The following is a 21,939-nucleotide window of genomic DNA, read 5'->3' on the forward strand; positions in this document are numbered from 1 at the left end:
AGCTAGTTATATTTGTAGCTTACAAAACAGTGATTATAATAATAGTAGTTTGGATTCCTTGACATTTGAACTCAAGACAGTATCCAAAAAATACATTATATAATTTTAGTAAATAATTTACCTCAGAAACACACTTTTGCTGATATCTTACACGAGAAATTCAAACGTGGCTCCTTTTTTCTCAGCGATCTTACCATCTAATTGCGCATGTGCAGAGTGAGTTTCATCACTCTAGCTTGTTTGTGATTGGAGATATTGAAGGTGTTACAACCGACCCGTGTTGCAACTGTCCCTGGTCTCCCCTACTTGTACTTTATTTAAGTATTTACATGTTGTGATACTTTGTACTTCTACCCCACTACAATTTAGAGGTACTCGTGTACTTTTACGCAACTACATTGATTTGATCTACCTTTAGTTACTTTGCAGATTTTGATTAATGATGTGAAATAATAACAACCATTGAAAAAGGTCTTAAGTTACACTTGGAGTAACATTCCCCAGCTAGCCTTCAGCATTCGAAGTAACTAAAATTAGCTGCATAATTACAAGCTTTGATAAAACTTACTCAATCATCAGTATCAAAACATAACATTTATATAATCTTAAAATTAGCCAATCTGCATAAGGATTACTTTTTTTGGCACTAAGTATTTTAATGCGAATACTTTTGTACTTTACCTTGATTAACATTTTGATTGCAGGACTTTGACCTATTTGAGTAATTACATTTCCTGCTTACTTTAAACTTCTACTCAACTACATCTTAGAGTTTTTTTTTTACTTTACTGCCTTTATTTGATCTATTTATTTATGTTGAAGATTCCAAATAATAATACAAAATATAATCTATGAATACATATAGCCCCAAAGCTATACATGACAGGAAATATAGAAAATATAAGCTCCTCTTACAAGCTGCAACATACGTGGTACACATTGGTGCCTCATTAATTATAATGCAATAGCACAACATAAGATAAGATAGTACTTTCTTGATCCCAATTTCGGAAATGTTTGTTCATATATATTATTCTGAAATGGGCCGTTGTGTATAAAGCCTACTTTTGCTTTGGTACATTATTAATACTGCTAATACTTTTATACTTTAATTTAAGTAACAATTTAAATGCAGAACTTTGACTTGTAATAAAGGATTTTTACACTGATTAGATCTGAATAGAGTTTACCTGCATTAAGCCTACACAAATGAATTCAAGCAGGGGGGTGATTTAAGGCTGGAATATGTGAAACATTTGTATATCCTGTGTGTGACTGAACTACAAAGATAACCTCTCCATATTATCAATTTTAAGATGTGACATTTTTCCTTCTCTTGTAACTCCTGTGAGACAGAATTGAGGGCATGAACAGCTCAGTAATGGCGCCTTTTTGAACCACGTCACATTCATTTAATTCACTGCTATGTGTCGCCATCTTGTGATGAGGAAAAACAAATGTCAATGCTCTTCCATCTTGCATGTCCTAAGTTTTTCTAAAATAAAAAGTCATATTGTATGTCAAAAAAAATAAAATGTAATATTTCGAAAAATATATAAAAAAGGCACAGTCAATTATTTATACTCTTTCAAGGTTCCAATTGACCTGAAAAATATGGGATTAGTTTTGTGTCATAAAGATAAAGGAACACTTTCTCAGAACCAATTTTGTAATTGTGTGTTCTATTTGCTGTGGTAACTATTTTGTAGATAATGAAGCCACAAGAAAGGGAGATCTTTTTTTTAGATTCCCTAAATGGCACTGGCTTCCGTGATGAAAGCCAAATGGAAACATTGAGATTTTTAAGCACAGAAATTATGTTCAGTTATAAGGTTCTGTTCTTATATTTGTATTATTTTTGTCTATGGCTCTGTGTTCAGTTTTACATTTAAAAGATGACCTCAAGCATAAATTGACATGTTATTGAACAAAAGATTGGACTGAAACTGAGCATAAGACATTTAAAATGGGAATGTTCTGTTACCACCCATTTATAAGCTTTATTTTCTGTTTGTTTCCTTAAAATCAAGCTCTTGGCCAACCTGTTCGGCATTCCACTGTTGGTGGTTCTGCAGTGTTCAAAAGTTGGTGGTTCTACCAGTTTGACAATATTCAACCAGTTATATGTTCCAGTTTTCAATTTTCTTGAATGTCCTTGTCTAAACAGCTGTGTGTTATCCCCCATTAGACAAGTTGCTCTGCTTGTGTCACCTGGACCCTGGAGAGAATTCTGTGCAAACGACATTCAAGTTAGTAATTATGATGCACACTAATTGAGTTTTATTCCTGGATTCCTACACTGTGTGTGTGTGTGTATATGTGTATATAATGTATATAATCTCACCTTCTTCATGAAATAGGGCATACCAAGACAACGGGCCTCCAACAACTGTGGGGTGTTTGTGCTCATGGTATGGCTCATCTGATGAATTTATCAATCTTTTCTTTACAGTTTTGCAATTAGTGTGTAATGTTTTTTTTACTCTTGAACAGTATGCCCTCTACTTTGTGATGGAGTCAGCTTTTGATTTCAGTGAGGTAGGCCACAGAGATACACTTTTGATCAGTCCTTGTGGTGTTCCCTTTTCATTTTAATATGCATCTTTTTTTGCACAGTTGGACATGGAGCATTTAAGGAGATGGTGGTGCATGCTACTCATTGACAACTTCCCCGTGACGTAAGTATTCTTACCGTGACACATTTTTTGCATGTGTCATCTTGAATCTTTTATTGTATTGTTTTTATGTCTTATGAGGGCAAAACAAAAAAATTAAACAATAAACCAGTTATGTTTGTTAACAATTCCCATATCACTTGTTGTCACTGATAGATTCGAAGGCAGAAGATCAACCAAAAGACGACTGGAGAGGGAAGACTGCGAAGACAGTCCCAGGGTAAGTAATCATGATGACCCAGACCCACCCAAAAGAAGTAAAGTCGTAAAGGAAATGGCATTCTGCAGCGACTTTGGATGGGTATGTAGACTGTAATTTACTACTTAAAATCTCCATGGATGTGCTCCACAGCCATACAGTTTGTTGCTTCCACCTCTTATTCAAGGGGGCAATGTGTCATGATGCAAGTACAACTGTGTTACCATGCAGTAGGAATTCATTTTATCTGGTGTCTTCCAGAAAAAGGACCCACTGGCAAAGACGGCTGCAGAAGAAATTCTTGTCAGCTCTGAAGAGGAGGATGGAGTACGTGATATGCTATCTGTTATACCTTACATGAAATTCACAGCACTTCCTTCTGTTCTTCTGCAGCGACTGGTAGAAAATGGCTGAAAATATTTTGTACCACTGATTTAGATAGTGTTGCATGTGCAAGTTTGTGTGCGTCATAATTACACATTCAAAGCATCTTGTTGCAAATCAGCAGCAGCACTATAAAAATAGTAAATGTACAGTGTAGTAGCAATGCATAAACTATTTCTCTTCTTCCTGTAGGAGAAGCACCCCTTTATAAGTAGTGCTATGACGGCATCTCAGTGGTGCTCTGCAAAGAAAATGGGAGATAAAGTCATACTGCCACAAATTCTGGACAGAGAAGCAGCTCTCCATAACCTTGGTGAAGCCAGCAACCTGCGGGACGAAGACAGCTGGGAAGACAAGATGGACCCATTTATGTTCAGGTTCAAATTTGAGTCGGACTATTTAATGTTTTTTGAGCAGTGCATTGATAAAGAAAACCTTAAGGTTCATGCCTGTTTTGAAGAGCGCGGTTGAATGTTTGCATCAGCAAAGCCTTTCACTGTTGTATAGATTTTTTTTTTATATACTTGGTTTGGTTTTTATATTTACTGTATTTGCTTTTTCGGTTCTGTTATCTTAATGATTGTTCTGTTATATGATAAATGTTGTAAATAATAAATGCTTTTTCTATCATTCTATGAAATGCAGTGCAATGTATCATTTGAAATATATGGACTAGATATGAGTATGCACAGAACTGACTAAATGAATAATCAATTAAAACAAATATTAAATAATGAACTTAAATACACTAATATAGAAAATATGACTTTTTATACCACATTGCACATGTGGTATAAAAAGGTATATTTAAATACATTCATGCATTTAATTAGTATGAAGTTTTTATATTTAGTTTTAAAATTATATTTAGTCGAGTGCAGATTTGTATTTGTACTTCTTGTAGTTGTCCAGCAGATGATGCTGTTTGTCTCATTAGGATATCCATACACCCCACTATCGGACGTCCAGCCCCGCCCACATCTGACCACGCCCCATTCCGCGTGCTGCAGTCAGGGCCTATAGGAAAAAGACGTGCTGCAGGCACGAAACACATTACCAGTAGAAATACATTGCTTTTAAAATCGTGCTGTGCAACACGAAAAAAAGGGGGAAATCGTGTTGGTGAACACGAATCAATAGATTAAAAATCGTGTTGGTGAACACGAAATGCCATGAGACTGGGTTGGAATAGCACATACCCCTGCAGCACAGGATATAAGTCACTCAGGGTCGGATCTAGAACAAATGGAATGGGGGGGGCAATCATTTACCACGGGGGGGGGCACACACTGCCGTCAACAACCAACACACAAACACCAACGCAACTTCAATTTCAAAACATGCTGTAAAGTCTCTTGTTTTCACACACATTGCAGGGGTGTAGTGCTATTTTATAGCGCACCTATGACTTGTGCATACATGCACGGTTGAGGCACGACCACCAAAACAGAAACATATGGACATAGGCCACCATATAAAAAGTGTGCAAATGTATTTAGTATCCTATCCATGTGAACATGTTTTAGGTGGGTGATGGACCTAACATCAAGGGGAAGATTTCTTTTAAAATATTGAAGTTAAACGAATCAATCTGGTGCACTTCGAGAGCAAAATTAAGAGATCTATGGATACATCTGTCAACACCCATATGAAACAGAACTGTAAACAGATTTACTTTTTCTTTATTTTACAAATCACTCCCCTTTAAACTGTATTCTTGTTAATGTCCTATAGTATTTCATACCTATTTTTCATTTATTCTCTTATTTTTTAATAACTACAATGATCGTATCAAGGTGTTCATCTGAAATACTTCTTTACATAAATGGTGACCAAACCGTTTGAGACCCACTGAGATTATCTAAAAACTGACAGAGTCCCGACCTTACCTCACTGAGCTGTAGGCAGTGGCGGCTCCAGAGTATTTTTGTTGGGTAATCTATGGTAGGGCTAACCCATATAGTGGTGGGGCTCAAATCAGTATTTGCAATGCAATTACATACACGCTCCTCTTGACAGTGATACGCCACGCGTGAGGTTTAGATTATTTCCCTGTCTCAATCCAAATTGAACTGTAGTAAATAAAAAGGGCGACCTGGAGCCAATCCTGCAATTTCCCCACAAGTGAAAGAGTTGACATGCTGAAAACCCATCCCCTGCAGGGGGGTCGGGGGGGGGATTGTCCCCCAGACATACTAAATGCTAACATAAAATACACATTCTGGTACTCTCTTGAGAAGAAAAATAAATAAATCTATTACTACACGACATATTTAAAAAAATGAATGCCATTTTAGTTTTTTGTTACTTTGTTCTGAAAGCTGAACCTGCTGCTGCACAGAGAGAAGAGGGAAGAGGCTGTGTGAATTACTTTACATTGTGGATAAGGGTGGATAGCCCCCATTGTTCTGTGTGTCAAAATGAAAGACAGCCCACACACCTATCAATCATCAAACCGTGGGGTCTTATCGTAATGTTGTATCGATGTATATAGACAGAGATGTACTACAGCAAAAGTATTCTCCGTCGGGACTTCCTGCAACAACACTACGCCGTTATCATGATTCTGATTGGCCAGAAGATATTATCAAAGATGTTCTATTGAGAAGACGATCACTACGTGACAAAAGTTTTCAAAACCGTTTCTAGTCTTCGGTATTTCCAGACAAGTGGCTACTGAAATCAATCTTACTAACTGCTGTCTGTGCAATTTACTCCGCGCGAGTTGGCGGACTTTATTTTTGCTTACTTTAAAATCATTTTTCATGGTGGGGCTAAGCCATTTCTTGGTATAGCTGTAGCCTACCTAGCCATACCCTGGCGCCGCCACTGGCTGTAGGTATCTGAGCCTCTCAGTCTGACAGGAGAGGACTCTCCTCCACACTTGTTGTAGAAAATGAACAGCTCTTTATATTCGTTAGCATAGCTCTGCTAAATGCGCTCGTGCCACACATAGGCTACATAGCCGAGCTTGAATGAAACACAGAGACCCAGAAATACTTGTACTGTCTGTATCATATTATTTTCGATGGCTTTACTCTATAATCAGTATAACAGATGAACAGATTGCCACTGGGCTTACAACTAAAGAGTCAGCCACGTAATGACAACAAAACAAAGGTCGGGGCCCGGGGGTCATTGGTCAAGCAACACACCAATCAACGAGCAGCAGTGAGCACACCTCAGGCTGTGTTTTTTATTTGTATTCTTTATTTCTGATTTATTTCACACAAAAAAACATTTTGTGGAAACGTTTTCACTTATTGTATGATAACAAAACAAAAAAACGGCAAAGTGGCAGGGCTTGCCTGCCCTGCGTTGGGGGGGCACAGTGACTCGTTTGAGGGGGCATGGCCCGCGAATGACCCCCCATGAAGCCGACCCTGCCCATACTATACATGTCAGATCCATGTCAGGCAGCAGAATCATCTATGTTGTTGAGTTTTAGTGGTGAATCATAGTCTGGAGGAACTTCAAAAAACAGCTGATCGTCAAAACAGAAGACATCGGATGGTGGTGCGAGGTACGGCAGCTTCAAGACGAAGCCTGTGAGGATGCCTCCCAGCGTTGACACTCCTATAGTGGAGAACACAGCTGCGACCTGGAAGAGAGCCTGTTCCCGGGCAGTCCTCCCCAACCCTGGCTGTAAACCAGGGATCAAAATCTGGAGCTTGTGCAGTTTAGGGTCTCCCTCTACTGGTGCTCTGTGGGAAAATATCTCATACAAACTGGGTCCATACATCTCCTCATCAGCCATCAGAATAGCACATATCCCTGCAGCACAGGATATAAGTCCTGTCAAACCGTGCAGATTATGTATTCCACACTGATCCTGGATCCTGAAACGCTGTGCCAGGAAGGGGCTCAAGTATTTGTAGCCCAGCATGCATGCAGTGCAGCCCATCATACCCAGAGCATATGCAGCTGCAGGAGTTATCATCATATCCACAGACGCCCCCACTGTCACCCCTCCAGCCAGGGTCACATTCTGAATGTCGGATATGGTGATCTTACCATTTTTGTTCAGCATGGCAGAGAGAGCAAAGGCTGTGAGCGTGGAGGCACTGAGGCCGATGAAGGTGTGCAGGATGGCTCTATGCTGGTCGTCTCCTTTCAGGGTCAGTGATGAGTTGAATGAAGGCCAAAAAACCCAGAGGAACAAAGTCCCGATCAAAGACAGGATATCAGACTGGTAGCTGGTGTTCGCCTTTGCATGGCCTTCATTCAGGTGAGGCCTGTACAGCACAAAAGTGACACCCAGGCCGAAATAACATGCAAACAGGTGAATAAGAATGGATCCTCCTGAATCATTTATCTTCAGATACTTGAGCACAGCCCATTCTGTGACTGCGAACACTGGCACTTCAAGCAGAGCCATGACCAGCAGCTGCAGCGGGCTCGTCTTCCCCAGCACTGCCCCGAAAGATATTAGCACCACTGCACAGGCAAACTCTGCATATATGAGGTTAATCACTCCAAGGTGGATCTTACCATCATGGCTGAACTGGAAGTAGCCCTGCACCAGAATAGCCCACTGGATTGAAAAAGCAGCAGTTAGAAGGTTAAAAACCATCCCACCAAAGCCATAGAGTCGAAAAAATGCAAATAGGCACCCAAAGCCGAGAAATATTATAACCTGTATGTCTGTAAAAATAGGATAGTCCTTGTATACAGCATTCTCCATGGGTTTAGTCCTGTTATTCTGAAATCTGGCATCCGCTTGGTCATCGTAGGTGACAAAGGCAGCATACAAGGCAACAATGGTCACCTGTGCAACAAAAACAAATACAGGTAACCTTATTCGAAGGTTGGTTGACTCTGCCCTCATTTTGAAATCTCTTGTAGGAAATGGCAGGCAATGTTTTTTTCAGACTGTGTTTAACTAAGACAGGCCAAAGGCATAACTACCTATTGTTGGGGAATAGTTTGCTTAGGTATTCAACCTTTGACACAGTTAATAATTGACCTCTTTTCACTGTCTCCTTTCTTAAGGAGGGGCAGCTTGGGCGCATTGTTGTTGCCAGCTTATGACCGAGCACACAAGCTGACATGTGATAGTTTATTGTTGCTGGTGATCCTCTTAGCATTATATATAACATGAAAAACAAAAATAAAACTGGTTTGGTCTTGTTAACGATGTGTCTGCAGTGTTGCAGGTCATAATTTGATATGATCTTTCTGAATGCATATCAGAGCAGGCTGCAGAGATGGGTTAAGAGACTGTGCAACAACTGTACACTCAGCAACATATTTTCATGCCTGTGAACATGTTGTTTATGAGCCTCCTTTAAAATAGTAGCACTGGAACAATTTATCTATTCTCAACTCTGCAACTGATTTCATCTGGTCCGAAAAGTTCAAGGTGCATTGGAAAAATCCTCAATAAAAGCATCATGCTCTTAAGTTAATGACTAAACGCCTTTAAATACTCATCTGCTGTTCTTTGTACACATTATCCAATGTAAGCATGCTAATACTAAACTAAGATGGTAAATGTGTCACAGAGTTGATGTATTCGTGTTTCCTGTGAGTTTAGGACGGGAATGTGGTCTTATCACTGACATAACTGATGCAGCCTGAGCAAGAACAGTTTCATTTGCACATCATAGAAAGTGCTTTGTTTTTCTAGTGTGATCACAAGTTCTGAAAAGGTGAGGCATGCAATCAACACTTGCAAAATTACAAACAATCATTGCTAATAAAACACAATTGATCTACAGTATAAGCAGACACTGTAAGAGAGGAAGATGACTGACACTTGAACGGTCACAGTTGTATTAAAATGATTTTAATTAACTTCAATTTGTGCAGACATATAAAATGGTTTATTCAAACCATTACTTGTTTATGATTGCATAATACATGGTAGAACATAACACAACGTTTATAATTTTAAAAGACAATACAAACTGCCTTTGTGATATCTATAAAACCTGTGTTTACACACATTACACGTTATCTCTAAACCTAAAATCACACACATGTACAAGTATCCCATCTTCACTCTGTCTTGCTGTTATGTTAGCCTACACACACTGTCCTCACTCAAACCCACAGTGTATCAGGTCCAAACAGCGCACACACATAAACACACTTTCTGTGTGAGGAAGTTGGAAAATGCGGACTTCTGCAGACCGGTGACTGATCCACCTGGAGAGCTCAACCATCTTCTTATGAATCAGTACCGTTGTTATAGTTCTGCACCCACACTTTTCAGAGTTATAAGGGAAACACTGAGGACTGCACAGATATTAACCAAAAAGAGGACATATCAATGTGTGTGATTGCGTGGGTAATCTTCTACAGCGTTACAAACAATACATGTATAAAAACATTTGAAGTCTTGCATTTTCCTTTGAAAGATACTGAATGCTATTTTCTAGAAAGTTGTTTAGAATCTTTTAAGTCAAATTCGTTATGGCGCTATAGGCCAAACGGAAGAGGGCAATAAATCAAACTACTGTGTAAATACAAATTTGGACAACAACTTTCATCATTAACTATTTAAACTATAGGCCTATGCCTTGTTGCCTTCCTGATGTCATAAACTATGCATTTTCCAGTGCAAGTTTATGCAAGATCGCCCGACCCTTACTGTTCATATCCTAGTATATAACTTTTGCAGAATCAGTGGATTTTAACAAGTGTGAATATCGATGACAAAACAACACATATTAATGCATGTCCAGAAATGACTAAATTGCACACAAAAATAAACTAAATATCACTGTACACAGACTCACACATACACAAACTAAACCTCTGAGAGGTACTCTGCAGGATAATATAACTTAGTGCATAAAACATCCTCAACCACTTTTACTTAACCCTTCTGAGATTCCTCATTCCAAGGTATTTTTGGGCGTCTGCATTTAATGCCTGCGTTTGCCTTGACAATATCAAAGTTTATTACTTCAGATGCTCCAATAGTGTGCAATAGTATGGCAGCAAATAAGCATTTAAAGTAGTTTAACTAAATACTTAAATAGCAAGGCAGTGCACTCCACACATGCATAAAATACAATATATAGTTTAAATTATTTCTAGAATTTCTGATACAATTAAAAAAATAAACTCTCTAAGATTAACTTTTATGCTGTATGCTTATCTATCTTAAACTGACTTATGCAGTTAAACGTGTTTGACATAAATATATTTAAGTGGATTCATTAACCTTCACCATAACATTTGACATTATAATAATATATTTTAAACATATGTAGAGATGCCAGGTCTGAATCTTTTTGAGATTTCACATAACATCTAAACTAAAAAGTTAAGATTAAAATATTTAGGTATTTCTTTTCATCTGTTAGACTACATTTCAAAACGGGTATCAAAACAATTGTTTACATCATACATTTAGCTCAAAGTTTAGTTCAAACCATTGGTAAGTATATTTCATCCAGGTAGTTGGTTTGGGGGATTTTTTTACATATTAACAACTAGATCCTCTGCTATTTTAATACTCCTATTAATACATATGAAAGTGTCTAGTATTAATACTTCCAGTTCCAACCATAGAGTGAAAGACAAAAACAGACCAGGACAAAGACAGACATAAATACATAAATACATACCCAATATATCATAATAAATACATACATAAATAACAAAAAAAACAAAACGAAAGCAACAGGAAAGAAAGTTGAAGTCAAAAAAGGGAAAGAAAACCTTCCATTTTCTGAGAACAAATAAAGCTTTTGGAGTCTTTTGTTTTGCCTGAGTCAGAACTAATTATAAACTCATCTGCTGTTATCAGCTAATAAGAGAGTACAAACAGTTGCAGACCACTTTTTAAGCAAGTGATGCTAGCTTGTTTCACTCAAAAACGGTTGGCAACACTAAGCTAGGATTTTTTCAGTTAGATTCTTTAAGAATCTAGTGTACACTAACAAGCTTTTTCCCCTCTGTGGGACGAATAAAGGTATTCTGATTCTCAAGATCATCCCTCCAATGAGGAGATGAGGAGATATATCATGGTGTGGGAGAATTTTCTTGAAACAATAAGATAGGGGACAGAGTCCAGCGAAGGTGAGCGTGCCCTTAAAAGACCTTTAAGTCCTTCAAGAGTAGATGGTGATAACCTCCCGTCCTCCGCCACGCACAAGGAGGACCCGATTGAGACCTTCAGTGAGCACCTCGAGGAACTCCATGTCTGAAAAACAATAACATTAAGGAAAGTAACTTGCTTACCTGACACCAAAATACTTTTTTAGCTGGAAAAACACAAGCGAAATGCAGCCTCTAGTGATAATATACTATAAATGGCAGAATGTCTGTTTTTATTGTTGCATTTTTTCTTTGCTTTTATTAACTTAACCTTTTATTCTATTCTGTATTGCACGTTAAGTCTCAGAATTGTCAATGTCTCCAGTTATCTTACAGTGATTGTGTTGGGTTTTATGTTTTTGTGCTGCCTTGTTGCAAGGATCTGAACTGAAATTAATTGAGTAAAGTTCACAAAAATACATGTAATACAGTATGTTGTATGCATGATGATAAAGGATACAGTTTTCATTGCCCACACGGTTCTTGGGTGGTCCCGGCATGTTGAGCAGGACGAGTTTTGCCTCCTTTGACTTCTTCATGATGACCTCATTGAGCCTCATCGCCGTGTGCATGCGCCTCACGTCAACCTGGCTCCTGATGGCAGAAACAAAAGGCCACATTAGGTTTACAAATCATTCTGTCAGCTGCTCAGCTCACACAATGTGAATCCCTGCAAAATGTCAATACTTACAAGTTCTCCCATTCTCTGCAGCAGCATGTAAGGAGGAACATATTTACAGTGAATTTACGGAAGGACACGTTTGCACAGGTGCACAGGAAGCTACATTTGATAGTGGTTTAAGTTGTTTATGTTTGTCACGTGCACAGAAACACAATGTATCTCCTTTAAACTTGAACATGGGTGTCAAAACTAATCACCAAACATTTAGACAAAGGTTTCGCTCCACTCCACCCAATGCAGTTTGGTTTTTGTGCTCACCACTCCACTGAGACAGCTAACTGTGTCTTTGTGGAAAAGGTTAAATCTATGTTGGACACAAGCCCATATGTAGGTGCTGTCTTCATTGATCTCAGGAAGGCTTTTGACACTGTTGACCACCAAGTGCTCCTTACAAAGCTGACGTATTTCAATTTTTCGGCAGATTCAATACAGTGGGTTGAGTCTTACTTATTGAACAGAAAACAGTGTGTTTTGGTCAACGGTACCAAATCCCCCTACCTTGTCAACCCTGTTGGGATTCCACAAGGTTCCATTCTTGGACCATTACTGTTTTCTCTGTACATTAATGACTTGCCTAATGTATGTCCTGATTTGAATGTACAAATGTATGCCGATGACGCGGTCATCTTTGTACAGGGGAAAAATACTGAAATAATCACATCCTGTCTCTCAAATGCATTGGACAAGGTTCAACACTGGCTGAACAACATTTGTTTACAGTTAAATGTAAAAAAACAGTATGCATGATGTTCAGTAAACGACCAGTCAAAATCGAAGGATCCAATGTGTTTTTAAACGGAGCAGAAATAGAACTAGTCTCCCACTTCAAGTATCTTGGAGTCATACTGGACTCGAACTTGACTTTTAAGAAACATTAAGAAAGTATCCAATACCGTTAAATTCAACTTGCAACATTTTAAACAAATCAGACCTTTCTTAACTGTCAATGCTGCAAAGTCATTCCTCCACTGTATGATTCTATCCCACATTATCCCACGTTTGCTTGCGCCACAAACCTGAAACCCATAGAACAGCTGTACAAGAGAGCTATCAAGGTGTTTGACAGAAAGCCAAATTCATACCATACTTGAAAAACACAATTTCTTGAGTTTTGACAATTTAAAGTCTTTTAAAAGTATGTGTTTTTTTTATAAATGTTTACATGGACTGGCCCCCCTCCCTTAGGGGAATCCATCCACAAAAAGCACACTGGACGCTGCACTAGGTCAGAAACCAGAGGAGACTGTGAAGTCCACCATAGACGGACCACTTTTGGACAAAATGTCCTCTCCGTTAAAGGCAGCTCATTCTGGAATAGCCTCCCAACTGAGATACGGGATTGTCCCACTCTCAATAGCTTTAAAGGTCAACTTAAAGAATGATTGAGAAACAAACAAACGTGCAATCACCAAGGCCGGATTAGTACCTCCAGGGGCCCCTGGGCACTGAGCGCTCATGGCCCCCCCCCAACCCACGTACCAACAAGTAACACCACGCCTACCTAATCATACCAACATGACCAATATTTAGAATTTTCAGTCAATCTGGCATGTCAAATCGCACACCCATTTGTCAAAAGCAGGGACTCAGCCACATAGTTCAACCAAAGTAGGTCTAGCCTTTTGCCCTTTTAGTAAAAAATCACAAGACAAAGATACAATGGATAATATCACTCAAAACCTCAGAGCAGCATCCCACTTAATGCCAAAATATGACTGGCTGGCTGTACAAGTACACAAGGAGTTTTATTAGTTACGAACGTGCCGGGCAGCGCGGTCCCGTGGGTTAGATGCGCGTTCATAATGCTGAGGAAAATAACTCTCAGAATAATGTTATTAGCACATTTTACAACTTGAGGACCGAATGTTTTTAATAAGGGCTATACAAACGTTCATACAAAAATTATCCAACGATTTACAGACCACTTTTTCCCAATGTAAATCAATGGGAAAAAGTTTTTCCGGGCCCAGCAACCTAACGGAGGTGTAGTACTGCCGTTTGGCCACAACAAATATTCTCATCAGAGTCCGGCGCACTTCCTGGAGGCTTGAGTGAGACCTACAGTACAGAGACGGTTTAGAAAATATATTAATTTGCCCCTATAGAAAAGCTGTGTTATTTATGGCGAAGAGTGAGTGTCATTTAAAACAATGTAGAAAATCAATTCTACTTAAAATAAAAAAAAAATTTTCCCCATCTTGTCACTGAGGGCCCTCTTTGCTCAAGGGCCCCTGGGCATATGGTTAATCCGGCCTTGGCAATCACCGCTAAATGCACTTTAATACAGGGGTATCTCCTCTTGCACTTTATATCGCACTTTTATCTCCTCTTGCACTTTATATAGCACTTTTATCTTCTCTTGCACTTTATATGTCGTAGCTGCTATATTGTACTGCCATGTGGTAAATACTTGTGTGTGCTGCTCTTGCTCTTTTGCACTTTTTGCATATCATGTATTTTGTTTTTGCTATGTTTGTAAAATGTAATTTTCTTAAATGTTTTATGTGAGGGACTGCGGATGGAAATTAGCTCAAAGCTAAATCTGGCACTGTTACGCTTGACACATTTGAATGTTTTAAGTGTTCATTACTGTGCATTGTCCCTGCCAAATAAACGATTAAATAAATAAATAAATAAAATAAATAGTGATGTGTAAAATCTTTCTAGAGTCTGCTACAGGTGCAGTTGCTCATGTCCAAACATATGAATGATGACTGGTAATGCATTGAAGAGAAATGCATAGGACGGTTAGCACCATTGGTAGATTGTGCATGTTCTATTACAGAGTGTCACATAGAAACCAGAGTCCTGCATCGGGTCGGGTACCCGATGGGTGACCCGCAAAAAAGGTGATTCGCGGGTGGTATTTTTTCAAACGCTTTTTTCCGGGTTCGGTTCTGGGTAAAACAAAGATGATGCGGGTCGGGTCGCGGGTATTGCATAATAAATATATTAAAATAATAATAAATTAGTTTAATGTTTAAAATCCTCAGACCTCTCCCCCGCGGGACCGCGCATAATCATAACCTCTGCAGCGCATCAATCTGCTGCTGAGCGCGCCACATTCGAAATGGCTGAGGTGAAGCTCTCTAGCGGAGAATACAGCATTTTCAATAACACTTCCTCAAGAGCGAAATCCAACGTCTGGGAGGCTTTTGGTGTCATCCTAGATGGAGGAAATAACCAACATCCCACGCTTTTTGAGACAAATATGCAACTGCGTGTGTTAATAATTGCACGTTTTCAGTGCTCATATATATGCGGGTTCGGGTCGGGTTGCGGATCTTGTGCCGACGGGTCGGGTCGGGTTGCGGAACTAATTGGCAATATGTGCGGGTAGCGGGGCGGGTTCGGTATTGCACGTCGCGGGTGCGGGGCGGGAGCGGGTCTTGAAAATCAGACCCGTGCAGGACTCTGATAGAAACTGACGGCATATTATTTAATAAGTATCAAAAACTCAATAGGTTTGAAACGTTTGATACATTTACATCTATCAACTCAAAGGAGTGAAAATGAGAGGTCACTCACGGCTTCATGTTGAAGGGGTCTCTGCCCGCCTCTGGGTTCCCTTCTGAAGGGCCCTTCCCCTTCTCTGCCCCCTTGTTGTCCGTCCAGGTTGTGGCGCCCCCTGCAGGCACAGCGGGAGACGTGGGGCTTGTGGGGCTGGCTGGTGTGGAGGTGTTCTTACTGTGGATCAGCTGCACCTGTTTTGGGTTGGAGACAGCCACAGACTGAGAGACGAACACAGTGACGTGACAGTGAAAGAGAGAGAGGAGACACCTGTGAGTGTCGGAGAAAGCCAGTGGCCGTAGGGAAATCATAGAATAAACAGTAGAGTCTGCCCAAGCCAGAGCACAGAAAGTTGTGCAGAGAACGAAGAGGACATAGGTACTGTAAATAAACAAGTTATATATCCTAAGAGTGCCATTACCTGGTCTTCTGTTTGTTCTACAACGCTGGCTCCTTCATCAACGCTGTGCTGCGAGCGCAAGGCCGATGGGTTTTTACGCCGAATGGACCCACGGGATATATCCGTAATGCTCTGGATCTTTAGTTATCAAACAAATTAAGAAAATGGACATGGTTCAAATTGGTATTTCCCTCTGGAATTAATACTCTCTTCCTTATCATAAGTGATGTTCCTTCCTCTGAAACTTGGAGCCCACAGAGTGATAATGAATGTGTGAACATGGATTTCATGTTCTTCGGGGTCCTATGCTGAATACAACTTCAGGTGTGCTCCATTTGATAAAGTTGATATTAATACATGACATAATAATTGTATTAATGGTTGTTTCCAATTGTGTAGAGAACAAACATCTGATTTACCTCTCTCTCCTTCTCATTCTTGGTCAAATGCATCTGTTTGAGGATCTGTGATCGTTGTTCCATTACCAATGTCTTCTCATAGGTGTAGGCCGAGATGTCACCGTCATGCTTTGAAGCAGAAAATACATTTATCATACGGTTTTAGTCAAGCAGTAGCCATATTTTGAAAGTTAGTTTGCTACTATGGATAAAAAACAGGTTAATCTCACAACACAAAGCACTTTTTCAACAAAGTTTTCTGAACAAAAATAATTTGTTAGCAGTGTTAATGTGTGAACTGAGATGATGTGTCAGACAAGTCTCTCACCATCTCCACTACTTCCACCACAGCATCAATGCGCAGGTGATAGAGGAAGGTGATGAGGTCTTTCTTCATCTGAATACTATTGTCATCCATTTGAGCCACAGTGAAAATGCGCATCTTGCACTTCCTCCACACCTATGGGACAAAACCGGAACATCCACAGCTGATGAACAATGTTATCAGTGTAACTGTGTCCTTTGTAACTTCTGTTAATGATTTCGTTTTTTTTCATCATAATAAACCCTCTTATAAAGAAGAGGTTAATTATATTTCATAGTTTCCCACCTTATGCTGTCTCAGCAGGAAGGGCAGGAGCATCAACATGCCTCCGTCATGGACAATCCACCACACATCTATGTGTCCTTCAGTGAAGCGCTCTCCATTGGACGGGTAGCTGGCAATATTCTTAGGAACCAACAAGGCCAGACTGGCTACAGTTGTCTCTCTAACCACCTCTGCAGAGGGACAAATAATAATGGTTACCGGTTACCTCCCCTTGTTTTGGTCACTCCATTAGACAGGAAAGGGGTAAAGTTCATGAAAACAAAACAAAAATGAATTAATTGCATATGAATAAAAAAAACATCCATAAGGTCGTTGTCCACCATCATTTCATTTATATTTGCAAACGAAGCCTCCATAACTTTTGGATTGGCGAAACATTTATAAATAAAATAAGTCTTTATATCACAAAGACGCCACAAATTTTTACCACATGACATCTGTATTTTGCAAAAATGGTAGCTAATTTGCAGAGTAATCTTTACTTGACAAATTACAGACATTGTGTATATGCATGGGATTCAGATCACATTTTAAGACATCAATTATTGGACCAATGAATTAGGACTTACCAATAAAGTTCCTGAACTGCTCGTGGCATTCTGGCTGTTTCCAGTTTCGGGGCCAGCTGACCATCACAGAGTTGTGCTTCAGACCTCCCAGTCCACCAACTTGAATCAGGTGGGACGTCCCATCTCTCAGATTGGAGGAGATGACCACCTGAGAGAAACCCTTCACCTTCTCCGTCTCCATCAATTTACGCAGCGACTACAAATACACAGAGAGGGGAACACAGCTGTTGGTGTCAGTGAAAGCAATTGAGTGATATTAATGTTTTTTTTTATCACAGGTCAAAGTGTATGTGTTATATATTAGAGGACGCACCTGATCTGCCCTCTGGGCCTCAGTGAAGTTGTCGAGGAAGGTTCCTTGAACTGAGGTGCCAACAATAGTCAGACCCTTCCCTGCCTTTAGCTGATTGGTCAGAGAGAGCAGACGAGGCTGCTCTACGTTCTGCTCAGCATCCACGCTCACTAGAACCAGCATCTGAGGCCTGAAAAAACAAAGCATTAAGTAAATTACTCGTCATAAGGATAATGATGGTAATACTACATTTGAAGCTCACTTGGCATTCACTTCAACATACTACAACTACAGAACTATTGAAGATTTGGAGTCCAGTGCTCCACCCTCTTTAGATTACCGTTTGGGCTTTGTAATTATCTTATCTTCCCTACTCAATTTAAGTGTGTGCACAGGGCCCTATAGCCTCATGCCCTTTTTTGGAGGGACCATATGGATCTGCTTATTAGGATTAACTGTCCTGCACTTTTAATTTAAAAGCAAAACGGGATTCGTAAAAAAAACAGCTACAAAACATGTAAGAACACTTTTCGTAGGACTTTTTCAACAGGTGATAAAAGGGAAACTGTTTAAACACTGAAGATGTGTGGACTGACCTCCAGTTCTTGGTGTGTGGCGGTCCTTCCTCCAGCCTCATGAGGGCGAAGCGTGCAGCACTGAGAGAGATGCCACGTATCCCATCACCCCACTCCTTCTCCGCTCTGTGACACAGCACATTCATAGGTTGGCACATGATATTATGGTGTATATCTGCTATAGTAGCATTCATGGAAAATGAAAATAATAGCAATCCACTGATGATTTCTTACCCGCAGAACTCAATGTATTTGTAGATGCAGGTGGCGATGCCCATGGCGACCATGGCGTAATACCAGGAACAGATGAACATGAGCGACAGGCACAAGCTCATACCCAAGAAAGACAGAGCCCTGCAGGGGACAGGACAGCACATGTTTGCTCTATTGGGAAAATTCTACCATTGAACACAGTAATAACCACAACTTGTAAAAAGAGATGTTTAAAGATGTTTAAAGCTTTGGCACTTCTGGACTGAGACTGCTCTTCCGTATGACAAGACTGCAGTGGATAATGTCCTTATCTCACAACGTGCTGTTACTGAGAGTTTCCAGCTAGAATTTATGTCAACTGCAGAAATGCAAATGTAATGGTGCTACTGTGCAGTTCTGTTTTGAGCAAGGTTTTCTGACATAATTCATGACACACAAACTCACCAGTGGTAGAATTTAAAGCGCGGCCTCCAGTTTGGGGTCCTTAGCAAAGTCTGCAGGGCACAGGCAAGGTTGACAAACATGTAGCACATCAAGAAGAACCTTAAAAAAAGGAGCAAAGAAGAGAGAGAGAAACATAAATATACATAAATATTAGACGGACAAGTGAGTGAAATGAGGGATACTTACTACAGCAGGTGTGCACAGCAATAAACAAACAGTGTGTGTGAGTGTGTGGTTGTGTGTGTGGGCTTGTGTGTACTTACATGGAGAGGATAGGCGCGACTGCATCCAGGGAGGCGATGAGGATGCCGATCTCACAGATGCTGGTTGTTAGCAGAAGGGCCCAGGTGGGCTCCCCGTTGGCCTTGCCGTGCCCAAACACCTGCAGATCAGATTTATTAGCCCTTTCTTAGAAAGATAGTGCTATGCCATTTATTAAAAATGTTTTATGCAGACCCAAGCTACAGAAAAACAAAATGTCTGCTTTGATGTCAAAGATTGCATTTTAATGCACACTTTAATACACACTCTAAGAAATGGAATGATGCCGTCCCGAGAGATAGCCTGCAGGAGACGTGGAGCTCCAGTCAGACTCTGGAGTCCCGCTCCACAAGTGGAAAAGAAGGAGCCAAACACAATGACCCAGGGAGACGGCCATGCCAGAGTCCCAATCACCAGGTTACCATTGACCCCTTCACCGAACCTGTGGAGAGAGGCGAAGACACAATAGGCAGACACTGCCATAAATAAAAAACATTTAGAAAAACAAATCATGTATTGTTTTTGAACTGATATATAACCAGATACAGTATGTGACTGTTTGCTGAGAGCCCTGTAATAAAACTGTGTGAAGTGGACACTATTGCAATGTTCTAACTGCTGTTAAACACACACTTGTATTCTGTCTCGCCCTGCAAACATTTTTGCTAGTAATCCATTGACACACTGCCTAGTTTAGCCATGATCTGATTAGAGCTACATGTATACTGTATTTACGTAATGCACAAGCTCCCCATTTCACTTCTGCTAGACATCATCACATGTATCACTTTTTAAAAATGTATCCATCCTGTATTTTTTCTTGTGAAAAGCATCAATTTTTTCTTCTCCACTGAACTGTTAGAGCCCCATTTCTTCGCCCACATTTCAAATTGATGAATCACATCATGTATTTGCTCAACTACGTATATGTAACACAGTTTACCTCTATTCCAGGGCTGTCATCTGCAAAGATATTCCCGTGTCTATTAGTATGTTAAGAATATATCATTTATTTACACAGAGGATAAAGTGGAACTAAAAGAAGCAGTGCATAGCATTTTAGGGTAATTCATTGTTTCTGAAACTGTTGTTGTTGTTTTTTCTACAGGGTTGAAAAGACAGGGTAGAATGAAGGGGTATGACTGCAGGCCACTAAATCCTGCACACTGTGGCTTTTACACCCCCCTGAGATTTTTTATATTTGGATAATCTCCCCCTTTCTTCAGAACATGTCATGTGCTCTTTCCTCCAAAAACAACACTGGATTCATAGTGCCCTTTCCTCTCTTAAATCTACTTTAACGTGGTGTGGAATAAGTGGGGGGAACTTCTGCCTTGACACAACAGTGAACTGCCTAAATGCATCTGGAACAGGATGCCATAAATCTCTGGTTAAAAAGGTTAACTGGTGGTAGAGTGTGAAAGGTACAGAAGAGAGAGATTACTTAATTTCACCTAAACCTCTGACCTTAACACTGCATTTGATCTCACAGCTCTGTCAGTAGAACTTTCTGACAGACTTTGTTCACAACAGGGGATCATAAAAGGACACAGCTTCAACAGGTGAACACGTTGTGTTTAAAGCTGAAAGCCAGAAGCCAATGATCTATGCTAATCATAAACAGCTTGATAAAAGTTTAACCACACAGGAGAGAAGACCCAAACTCTTGGCAGATTAGATCAGTGGTGGAGGAAAGGTCATTGTGTATTCAAGGTTTCAAGCCCCTCTGACCGATCTGCATGGCTGCCCTTGGAATGTGAAATAACTCAATAGACTACTTTAACCCTCTGGAGTCTAAGGGTATTTTCTCGATTTTTACATGTTTTCTTAAATCACCTTTTAAATGTATTTCTTCTAACATGGCACCCCATGTGTTACATATCAAAATGCTCAGGACAATCTCTGGTATTGCTATATATGCAAATTGCTCACCTTAGAGCACTCTTTGATGAGATAAGTAGCTCAAAAGCTTAAAATTTAACATCCGATTTTCGGAAAATCTTCAAAACTTTTGTGAAAACACAAATTTACTCATGTGATCGAATTGTTTTGGTGTTTTAGATTTGGTTACCAAAGTCTTAGGATCACAAAAGCAGTGAAATATTTGAATTATACTGTATATAAATGTGTTATTCATGTCTAAAATGAAAAAAATTAAATTCGAATTTTGAGTAAAATAGGTCTTTATCACTCTACTTTCACCACAGCAGGGACTGAGATACATTAGGACTGAATAATGACTTCATATTACATACCAAGGTTCATGTGATGTGTACAAATACAAATTGAGCATTCAAACTTTTTTTTCAACCAACAATTTATTATAAATATGTTTTTTTTCAACCAACTATTTATATAAATATAAGAAACTGGAAAATCTAACTATTTACAATATTGAACATCAGAACTTTCAACCAACTATTCATTATAAATGTCAAGACAGTGTCAAGGTCTTTGTCTGTCTTCCAAGACAGTGGGTCTGGCTGCTGTGTAGGTGGGGGTGATGGTGCATGGGCTGCTGTGTAGGTGGGGTGTACAAGTGCTATACGAGACCTCCACGAGACCTCCTTGCTGGCTGGGTTGAAGTTGATGGCTGTGGTGGAGCCTTTGTGCTGAGGTGTATCTTGACCTGGTGGCAGCCGCAGATGGAGGTGGAGGCAGCTGTAGTGATGCTG

The 21,939-nt window shown here is 39.9% G+C and overlaps 1 protein-coding gene across 2 annotated transcripts in view; it reads right to left on the reverse strand.

The window, feature by feature from the left end:
• Positions 1-6,580: 6,580 nt before the first annotated feature.
• Positions 6,581-21,939, reverse strand: part of slc12a5b (solute carrier family 12 member 5b) — a 32,100-nt gene continuing 16,741 nt past the window's right edge. Inside the window, exons 12-26 of one of the 2 annotated variants that reach the window (XM_034207586.1) lie at positions 19,532-19,706; positions 19,267-19,385; positions 19,004-19,102; positions 18,581-18,700; positions 18,368-18,472; positions 17,793-17,961; positions 17,480-17,675; positions 16,911-17,080; positions 16,629-16,760; positions 16,322-16,429; positions 15,924-16,040; positions 15,521-15,723; positions 12,002-12,016; positions 11,787-11,904; positions 6,581-7,960 (exon numbers count right to left, since the gene is read on the reverse strand). In XM_034207586.1, the coding sequence (XP_034063477.1) occupies positions 6,671-7,960; positions 11,787-11,904; positions 12,002-12,016; positions 15,521-15,723; positions 15,924-16,040; positions 16,322-16,429; positions 16,629-16,760; positions 16,911-17,080; positions 17,480-17,675; positions 17,793-17,961; positions 18,368-18,472; positions 18,581-18,700; positions 19,004-19,102; positions 19,267-19,385; positions 19,532-19,706 (3,136 nt within the window). In that variant the 3' untranslated portion in view covers positions 6,581-6,670. Of the gene's footprint in view, positions 7,961-9,072; positions 11,417-11,770; positions 11,905-12,001; positions 12,017-15,520; positions 15,724-15,923; positions 16,041-16,321; positions 16,430-16,628; positions 16,761-16,910; positions 17,081-17,479; positions 17,676-17,792; positions 17,962-18,367; positions 18,473-18,580; positions 18,701-19,003; positions 19,103-19,266; positions 19,386-19,531; positions 19,707-21,939 lie in introns of those variants that run through there. The other variant, XM_034207585.1, reaches the window with a different exon arrangement.

The sequence above is a fragment of the Gymnodraco acuticeps genome, unplaced genomic scaffold (genome assembly GCF_902827175.1).
Source record: "Gymnodraco acuticeps unplaced genomic scaffold, fGymAcu1.1, whole genome shotgun sequence".
Lineage (NCBI taxonomy): Eukaryota > Metazoa > Chordata > Actinopteri > Perciformes > Bathydraconidae > Gymnodraco > Gymnodraco acuticeps.